At 47.0% G+C, this 10,160-nt stretch overlaps 1 protein-coding gene across 8 annotated transcripts in view; it reads left to right on the forward strand.

Moving 5' to 3' along the window:
* Unc79 (unc-79 homolog, NALCN channel complex subunit) overlaps window positions 1-10,160 on the forward strand; it is a 236,261-nt gene that overhangs the window by 216,471 nt on the left and 9,630 nt on the right. For all 8 annotated transcript variants that reach the window (XM_021178827.2, XM_029484464.1, XM_021178826.2 and 5 more), the window contains 5 exons: window positions 980-1,069; window positions 3,587-3,762; window positions 4,885-5,071; window positions 6,890-7,087; window positions 8,803-8,880. In XM_021178827.2, the coding sequence (XP_021034486.1) occupies window positions 980-1,069; window positions 3,587-3,762; window positions 4,885-5,071; window positions 6,890-7,087; window positions 8,803-8,880 (729 nt within the window). The remainder of the gene's footprint in view (window positions 1-979; window positions 1,070-3,586; window positions 3,763-4,884; window positions 5,072-6,889; window positions 7,088-8,802; window positions 8,881-10,160) is intronic.

A 10,160-nucleotide genomic window follows, 5' to 3' on the forward strand; every position in this document is an offset into this window, starting at 1 on the left:
TGCTTGGAAAATGCTGACAGGCTGGCCACTGACCTTATTTTACCGTTTGTTATCCTGTCAGAGGAATTGACAAGCGGAACATTCTAGAAGAGAGGGGAGGTGATACAGTTCAGGGCGGTGCAGATTTACATGAATATGGGGAAATGAAAGTCTCTGGGTGAGCTAGTTAAGTCTGCAGTGTTCCAGATTTCGCTAAAGGAAGCCCAGAGAGGCTGTAAGCAGGGTATTCACTGGGCTTCAAAGCCTGTACGCCTTTGATCCGAATTATGCAGCCGACATGTGGGTTCTCTGGCAGGCACAGCTTTGATGAGGAAGCCTGCCTGTCCGTCCACTTTGCTGCCTCACTTCGAATCCCAGATTCACCACACTGCTCCCAGAGGGCAGGTCCCTGCCAGTCCATAACCCGCCACACAAGCGTGCCTTTTCCTTTGTCCTGAAGTTGATCAAACACACTTGAAGTGTATGAGGAAGTCCATCTCCCTTCTTCTAGTTACCTGTTCTAGAAAGAACTCAACCTCAACACATCTGTGCATGTGAAGTCAAACCCTGCTTGATTTGAAAACAACCTTTGACCCTGCAAACACAATATAATACCTGTGTGTGTTCCGGGGGCCGGGTAGAGATGACTAAGGTAGTGTAAACCTTGAGAGCGCTCATCTCATAGGCATCTGAGACTTCGAGACTTCCCTGGAGCATGGGATGGATCAGTTAGGTCTGACTCTTGTGTTTACACCGGTTTAAAAGCAAGGAAGCGTCACTTCAATTATCTGGTGGAAGTAGCAATTCCTTTCCTTTCTTTCAGGCTTTCCTGTCTCTTTGCTCTCTAGCACAAACCTTTTTCTTGTTGTTGTTGTTTTTAACCAGCTTTGTACTGAAGGTAGCAGTGGGGGTGGGGCAACAGAGACGTAGACAGCTTCACAGTGAGTCTGTGGTGGCATGAGAAGTGGCGCCGTGACTGAGCCGTGCCCCTGTGTTTCAGTGCGGGACGGCAGCAATGGAGTGCATACGGCAGTACGTCAGTGAGGTGCTGGACTTCATGGCTGACATGCACACACTAACCAAGCTCAAGGTAAGCGGCCTTCCGTCCACTCGCCCCTCCCCTTAGGGGACAAAACAGAGTGACAGTAGGGTAGACCCAGAAGGGAATCTGTTGCTCCCTGCAGAAGCAGCTGCAGCACTATAGAATGAGCCCATTTTGGGGGGTCTGAAGAATTGGGGTCCAGCAGTTCTGCAAAATAAAAGGAAGAAAGGAGAGTCCCACGTTATCAGCTTTTTGTGTAGTTTAAAAATACTCTCTCCAGTCTTTAAATGTCCTGATTCAATGCTAGCCCCTTTCCAAAATGTAGGAACTGTGGCTTGGGTCATATGGCCCTGTCAAGTCACTCTCCGTAGAAAGTGGTGACATCAGAGCTGAACCTCAGACTGCTGTGAGCCCTGGTGGTGTCCCCTCCTACCAGCCAGAGACATCTTGATACCTCAAGCTCTAGTCTCCATAAGAGTCGACAGGCTCCTTCCTTGTCTAATGTGCTGAAGATCGATATAAAACAACCCAGGAAGACTGTGGCCCCTGGGCCAAGCACGTGCCAGTAACTGTGTCTGCTTTGAAGCTATCATCTTTAAGAACTCGATGAAGGGGATGACAAGATTCAGTTTACATGGCGAACAACATCCCAGTGTGGTTATTGAGTATATTGCCCTCTCAGGGGTATAGCGGTGAGACTAATGATTGGCAGTGGACTTGCTCTGCCATGGTCCTACCACAGAGCTAAAAGATCAGGAGTCTGAAAGAGTTGAGGAAGGCTCTGGACAGATGGCAGGCCGAAACCATCCAGGGAGGGGCACTGAACAGTTCCCTTTGTGACAAACAGGAGCCCGTGGGCTCAGAAATCCATCTGCCGAGAACATTGCCTCTTCACTAGGCTCTTTCTTTAGACTCTGAGCAGCCCATCAGGGTGCTTCTTGCTACAGAGACGGGAAGAGCTGTAAGACAAGGTAGTAGTGTCTCCCATGTCCAGACCCTGCCATTTTTAGAGCCTCCTTGTCTGTTAGTCATATACTGGTCAACCAGTCACGGACTGGTTACATGAACCTGAGTGACTTCAGTACCAAAAGAAGAGGCAGCAGCCATCCCCTAAACATTTAGAGCTTGTTTTACAGAAACTTCTGAAAAAATATTCACAAATGCCAGTGGTGGTCGAAACATTGATACAATCCAACCCCTGACCATTAACTCCTATTAGGAGCCCTCAGGTAGCTACCAGGTTAGGGATGGGGATTTTCAAGAAGGTTGCTCAGAGGAACTGCTGGGAAGCAAAGAGTTTAATAGGAAAGTTACTAAGACTATGGACAGACAAACAGACAGACAGAAGCATCGTAGTGGCTCCCAAGAGAGTTCACGGCCCAGTACCAATGCCGCACTGGCATGGCAGGGCCCCTGAAGACAGGATTTAAAGCCTACACTGCAGAAGAGGGGAGCTTCTCTGAGGATGGGGGGAGGTATCGTAGCACAAGCATCCTGCCAGGCCCTCTGATTTCCAGGCAGGAGGTAAGGAAGGAAGGGGTGAGGATGTATGCCCACCAATACCTGATCCCATGTAAACTCATCTCCCAAGCTAATGCTGCTGGCACTGGGAAGTCTGAGCGCTGGGGGATCTGGACTATGTCTCAGCAGATGACTCTGTCTGTGGAAGGCAGAATTGCCGCAGAGAACAATGGCTTGGGCAGCAGCCATATCCCAACATTGCTTTCTTACCAGACAAGTGACTCAAACATGGTCACTGGCTACTTGGGACAGAACTGGGTCTAGAACCTATGTCTTAAGTCCTTGAATAAAGGAAAGCTTCAAAACTAACTTAGCAAATATGCACTGAGAGTCTGCGTTATGGCTAGCCTGGTTATAGCACTGCATTGGTGGGCAAACACAAGGCTGCAGACACAATAGCTGCCCTCATTTAATTTACCGTTTGCTAGGGGCCAGACGTAGTGACTAGTTTACCTAAGCTGTAATCAAGCCATGGCTTTCATACCTGCTGTAAAGGAATAGTAAACAGTAGCATGGATCTGGCTATGGAGTTCAGGGAAGGCTTTCTAAGGGAAGGGATGCTAGAGCTAAAAAAAAATTGAACAATTCCACAGAGGGAAACCGTTCAAGATGCTAAGCAGGTTGTGTGCCTAGGGTGCTATGGTGTGGGGTTGGGAACAACCTGACCTTTCTACTAACAGTAGGAATGGGGTTGTCTCTGATTCTTTTGCCTGTGTTTGGGATCCTTTTCCTCCTACTGGCTTGTCTCATCCAGCCTTAACCCGAGGAGCTATGCCTAGTCTTCTTGTAACTTGATTTGCTATGTTTAGTTGCTATCCCTGGGAGGCCTGCCTTTTTCTGAGGGGAAAGGAGGAGGAAGAGGCAGTGGCTCTGGGGAAGACCGGGAGGTGGGCAGAGAAAGAGACTGGGAGAGAGGAGGGAGGGGAAACTGAGGTCAGGATGTAATAATATACCAGAGGAGAATAAAGAAAAAAAGAGAGAATAAGTGGTCTGGGACGCCTCCAGGTGTCTGCCAGGATTACAATGTATCATTTGATGTTACAGAGCCACATGAAGACGTGCTCCCAGCCTCTTCACGAGGATACCTTCGGAGGTCATCTCAAAGTTGGCCTAGCTCAGATTGCAGCTATGGAAATCTCCCGGGGCAACCACAGAGATAACAAAGCCGTGATCCGATATCTGCCTTGGCTCTACCATCCTCCCTCTGCAATGCAGCAAGGGTAAAGTGCCTAGCATCTCAAAGGTGGGGGAGGGGGACTAGGTGCCTAGCATCTCAAAGGTAGGGGAGGGGGACTAGGTGCCTAGCATCTTAAAGGTGGGGGAGGGGGACTAGAGAGCCAGCTCTGTGACTAAGAGCACCAGGCTGGACTTCCACAGGACCTGGGGTTGATTCCCAGCACATTGGGCTCACAGCTGTCTGTAACTCCAGTCCCAGGGGAGCTAATGCTCTCTGCTGGCTTTCGAGGGGGCCCTGCACACACATGGCGCACACACAGAGGCAGAGTATCCATACACATAAAATAAATTTTAAATGGGCATGCAAGTGAGCAGAAGTGCTCCCAAATCCCTGAGATTTAGATGGAGCTAATGGCCGTGTTGAAGATTTCTAAGAGTGGAATGGAGCTGGCTAGAAGAAGGGGTACAGATACCATCCTTATGTTTGTTTGCAGACCTTGGGCAGTTTGTGACGAGCTACCCATAAAAGAAGCCAGCCCCTAATCTAACCCTGGCTTGTTTTTACAGCCGATGGAAGCTGAAATCTTTGAAGAATCACTTGAACCCTAGACCTCAGCTAGTTAGTAAGCCGGGCTCTGTGAATCACACACCCCGTGCTTCCAGGCAACTTGGTAGAGCAGAAGCCGCTGCAGGGATGAAATGAACTATGAGGAGGTGCATGCCCCTGACATGCCTCTGTGGAAGCTTGAAGCCAGGCACCTGTAGCTGAGTTCCTGGAGCTCACCGGGGTCATCCCAGAGGAAGGACTGAGGGCGAACGGGAGTGGAAGATAAAGCACTCGATGGGTGTGTCTTCCTCTCCTCTGCTCCTCCTCCCGTTGTGAGGATGTCTAGGAAGAACTTTCTGAGAAGAAAGGATTCTAGAAGAGTCCAGGGAGACTTGTCCCACCAAAGCCTCCCCCTCCAGAAGGGAAAATCCAAGATTAGAGTAGAAAGCGAGACAAACAGAAAGGATTTTGGGTTTCCACTCTGGCCTTGGCGTTTTTGTTTTATGTACCAGCCTGTGAGACTACACCGTAATCCCTTCCTCCACTAAGTGTTCTCTGGGCATCGAAGGAAAGAGAAAAACATAAAGTCACCCCTAATGCAGCCTTTCTTCCCTGACAGACCTAAAGAATTCATCGAGTGTGTCTCCCACATCCGGTTGCTGTCCTGGCTGCTTCTGGGATCCCTCACGCATAATGCAGTCTGTCCCAACGCCTCCTCTCCATGCCTTCCCATACCTCTGGATGCAGGTTCCCACATTGCAGACCACCTTATTGTTATCCTAATTGGATTTCCAGAGCAATCAAAGGTAAGTGATTTCTGCAGGACTCAGACCTTGTGCATTGGAATTGGCCAACAGGACCCTTATCAACTGATTAGATTCCTCTGAGAAGAAAGCATTTTGCTCACTCTCCCGTGTCTATTAGGAAAGTAGCTGGGCTAATGCCTTACTTAAAGTTAGTTAAATTCCCAGGCTGTCTTTTCTGCCCCTAAATTGTTTTCTGGCTTACTTTTATGGAGATAAATTATAACAGCAAGGGAGAGGTGGTTTCCCAGGCAATGTTTTGTCTCAAAACAATAGAGAGAAATAACAGGCTACAGATACAATAAAAATTTGCTGCTCAGTTTTCAGTACCAAGGATGAAGTTGGGGGAGATGTATGCCCATCTTGTTCTTTATGTACTTTTTTTTTTTGGACTCAAATCCCGTAGGACACATGAACACACAGCATGAAAGTGAGAAAGCTAGCGTGGTGCTCAGCAAAGCACACTAGATTCACCTACCCAGAGGAAGTTTGCAAATCTTAGAGACAGATGGCATGCTTAAGAGAATAAAGCAAAACCCAGGCTGATATAAGTCATGAACTCAGACTTGCAAACCAGACAAGTCAGCTACCAGGATCCAAGGGCTGGTCCTGGAGCTTAGGCAAGCTCTCGGAGATCCCAGTAGGTTTAAGAGAACCTGAGACTCAGGCCAGAGCTAGCTCTGTGAGGAAATGAAGTACCTGTCCAGATGACCCACATGATGTTTCCAGAGGAACTGTCTGTACCTTGGTGCATCATTCTTGCATGGTTCAAAGAACTTGATCTGACTGGGGAGTGGAGGAAATTAGAAAAGACGGACACACAGAAAATCTGGGACCTGGTGGACTGGACTGTCTGATAGAGAAGGCTCAGCATCCCAGACACTCAGTATGTTAATTAGATAGAATTGAACAGGGCAGTGGCGTTTCTGTGTACAGCTGAACAAGGAGATGTGGTTATTAGATACAAACCCAGAGGCAGGCTATGGTATACATCTGGACAAGGAGGCCGGTTTAACTAACCTTAGTAGGAGCAGTCCCTGTGAGGGAGCGGTCTTCAGGCTGTAAGCATCTGGGAACGGGGGGATATGGTAGACACTTTGTGCACACACTGTCAGCATCTGGACATGACCAGAAAAATATTTTGTCGTCCCTTTGGGCCTCACTCCAGGGAGAAGGAAGACTTCACCATTTTCCATGGGATATTGCAGTGCCCATGTCAAGAACACATATTCAACCAAGACTTCATTCAGTCGGGGCTTCCTCTGCTCCTCACAACCTTTGCAAACTCCAAAAAAAAAAAAAATTACTTAATTTTCCCCAGCTTCAGTTCTTCATCTGTAAAGTCCATAGTAGGTTGGCTTGGGAACTGAGGAAGTAGTCTGTGGAAAGCCTCCATAATGCTGTGGCAGTGAGTGCCCACCACGGATAGGTCTCCTGTTGACACTGCTCTGCTGCCATGTGAGTCTAAGTGCAGGGAGGAGGGTCTTGCCTGCTTCTCTTTTACTCCTAGCTGGCCCTTTCAGCAAGCTTGCCGTTATCCCTGTTCTATAGATGTGAAAATGTGCTAACATGGCTAACTAGAACATCCGTGTTCCTAATCCACCTTAGGGATGAAAATGTCAGTTTCAGGAAAGGACACGACCGTTGGTAGATTCAGTCTGCAAATCAAAGAAAGAGTTTGTTTTTTTCTTCCTCCACGAACACTCCCACTGACAGAGAAAAGCAGATTCAAAGCATAGAACCTTTGTGAGTCTTCTGTGCTCCCTGGCAAGACCACCTGCTGTGAGCATGGCGCACACCCGTCCTCCTCTTCCTTTGCAGACCTGTGTGCTCCACATGTGCTCCCTCTTCCATGCGTTCATCTTTGCCCAGCTCTGGACGGTATACTGCGAACAGAGTGCCGTGGCAACGAACGTCCAAAATCAGAACGAATTCAGCTTCACAGCAATACTAACAGCACTGGAATTCTGGAGCAGGGTGACACCGAGCATCCTTCAGCTGATGGCCCACAATAAAGTGGTGAGTTCCTGAGGATCCCTCTGAGATACACCTAAGCTACTCCTAGCCACAAACCCACAAATAAGGATGTAGCAAAGATGGCCACTCCTAGTCACAAACCCACAAATAAGGATGTAGCGGAATGCCAGTATTCAGTGACTTTATTTAGCCATGCTACCATATCAAAGTATCATGTTGTAGGTCTTAAACAGTAAAAAAACAAAAAACCAAAAAAAACCAATCCAACCAAATGCAAAGCAGACATAGTTTGTCTTTCCTACCTAGTGCTAAATGAATTAGGTATGAAATTTCTACCTTTAGGATGTTGTAAGGCCAAAGGATTAGGAGAAAAAAGCCATGCCAGGTCCAAATTCCAAAGCAATATGGGCAAACCTCCACCATTAGGTACCTTTCTATCATAGTCTGAGAGCAGACTAACCACAGAAGGTCTCAAAGCCAAGAGAGGGGCTATCTCAGGTTATACTGGAAATAGCTGGGGAGCACTTAGCCTGCACCTATTTCATTAAGCAAACTTGGATAGCCTTTCTGGAGTTAGTTGGAGGTGTGTGGGAGGTATTTGTGAGAGATTCTCGGGGGTTCATTTGGCGTTTGGAGGATTCCCAGCTGAAGGGTCAGCAGCCAGGGTCTTGGCCATAAGGGTTCCATGGGTGTCATTCTGATCCGTAGGCAGTTAACAAACCGGAAGCACACAATAGTGATTCCGCTGTATCTAGGATCCCTTGCTGCCCTGGCCACAGAGGTATTTGGGCATGATGTCGCAACTGAGGAATATTTTATAAGGAAGGAGGACCCCATAGTTCCTTTATTGAAGCACGTTCCTTTCCTTTCATTGGAGGAGATGGTATGGTATTTATTACATATGGAAGGATGTTTGGTTTGGTCAAGGAAAGCTATGCTCACGATAGGGTTCGCAAACAGGTCCTGGTACTAAAGAAATAATTGTATTTATTGGATCACAGTTCTGTGGCCAAAAAAGAACTCAGGGATCAAATATTATGTTATTTTGAAGACGCCAAAACTGGAGCTTTGCACATTATGATAGAGATTAGCACTTTCATTCAATGTCAGAGTTTTGTGCCTGTGTTTTCCTCAAAATCCCTCTTGGCACTCAAATGTTACAAGTAAACATGTCCCCAGAGCATTTCTTACATATTTTCTTACATACAAAATTTCTTACATACAAATTTTAATTAATTATTTTTTTTCCTGAAAAATTTATTCAACCCAGGAAGGCAGTCTAGTACAACCTCCCTGGAGTATTTAAAATCCATCCCTAAGGATTTCCAATGAGGGACACCATCTCATTTGAACTAGTGTGAGCATGGCTACCTGAGCCACTGGGACTATGACAGGAGAGGCAGATCTATAAGCCACTCCCCAAGAGGCCTCCCTGTGAGTGGAGAGAGAGATGGACCTAGAAGGATACCCAGAATGATGCTGAAACCCTTAGTCCTCCAACGGGAGCCCGAGAGCCCTGAAAATCAGTGAAAGCCACCCTAAAGTTCAAACAGCAGCCTGACTCGAGTGTCCAAGGAAGGAGCATTCAAGGCCATCGGGACTTTGAAAGGTCCATTTCTGGTACAATGTTTCAGAGATGAATGGAAGCCATTCTCTGTGGTTTGGGTGCAGGGTACCAGACCTCTGTGGCTGCTGATGAGTTTACAATGTTTTGAGTTCATGGGGAATGAAATTGACTTGGATGTTTGTTGTTTCAGATGGTAGAAATGGTGTGTCTCCATGTGATTAGTTTAATGGAGGCGTTGCAAGAATGCAATTCAACCATTTTTGTCAAGGTAGGAAAAGCTTATGATTTTTACAAATCATTTCATAGTGCTAAAAGTAAAAATGGATTTGTTTTGAATATATAATCCAAAGGGGGGGGGAAGAATGGATTTGTTTTAAACAGGTAGAGCTGGGGCTGTAGGGTATCTACAATGTGTAGGCTTCTATCAATGAGGCTAATATGCTGTGTCTGTTCTTGCTCTACCACTGTAATGCATTCTTCCATGTCAGACCATGGCTGCACATAACACAGGAGTTAAAATACAACAAAGAAACATTGCTCTAAAAATAGCCCGGTGACATCATAAGTAAGTTAGTGGTGGCCCCACTTGGCAAAAGGTATCCAGAAAACCAGAGAAATCGCTGTGCATTGTCTGAGGTGACACATGCTGCTTCTGTCTGACATAGCTCAGTCTCCTGTGTTATCATTTTAAACGAGTATGTAGTAGAAGAAGATAATTCAGGCATCCATAACCCTTCCAGAAACAGCAGACCATGAGATTAAAGAGTGACTGGGATGACTTGCAAGAGAATGGGTAACTTTGCCCCAAGGAATAAAACCCCAAGTGACAGATCTGCACCAGATTAACCCCGCTCTTCGCCTTCTAGCTCCCCATCTCCCTTGGTATCCTGCCATCTCTCCTCCTTACCCCATGGATGATTGCTCCTCCCTGGCCACATCTTTTCTTTGCCTTCTCCTCTGTATGCTCTTGTCTGGGTCTCTGCCACCACTGCCACTAAGCACAGAGCATCAGCTTGGAATCAGACGCTGTTTCACTCCTTGCTTTGCTCCAAGAGTCTTGGTTAAAGACTCATTACCTCGCTGTCTCAGGCTGTGCTGGAGAGCAGCAACCTTTGCAAGGAATGCTCGACTGATACCAGCCACTGTGAGGTCTTTGGTTCAAATGAAGGAGATATATCTTAGCATGTCCTAATATGGGAAAAAGTCACAGTGTGGGAAAAACTGTCAGTTGGATGACCCTCCCTGATTTTAATTTTTTTTGCAGTTTCTTTAAAGTGCAGTTTACATGGCTTTACATGTGCTAAGCTGAGCATATCTTAGTTGTATGTTTTGATGAGCTTTTACTGTTTTTTCTATAATTATTTATTTTCATAAGCACATGTGTATATGTATAAGTGTGTGCTGCTATGGAGTGTATGTGGAGGTCAGAGGATAAACTCAGAAGCCTATCAGCCCCTGGGTCCCTGGGTCCCTGGGTCCCTGGGTCCCTGGGTCCCTGGGTCCCTGGGTCCCTGGGTCCCTGGGTCCCTGGGTCCCTGGGTCCCTGGG

Source organism: Mus caroli, chromosome 12 (genome assembly GCF_900094665.2).
Source record: "Mus caroli chromosome 12, CAROLI_EIJ_v1.1, whole genome shotgun sequence".
NCBI lineage: Eukaryota > Metazoa > Chordata > Mammalia > Rodentia > Muridae > Mus > Mus caroli.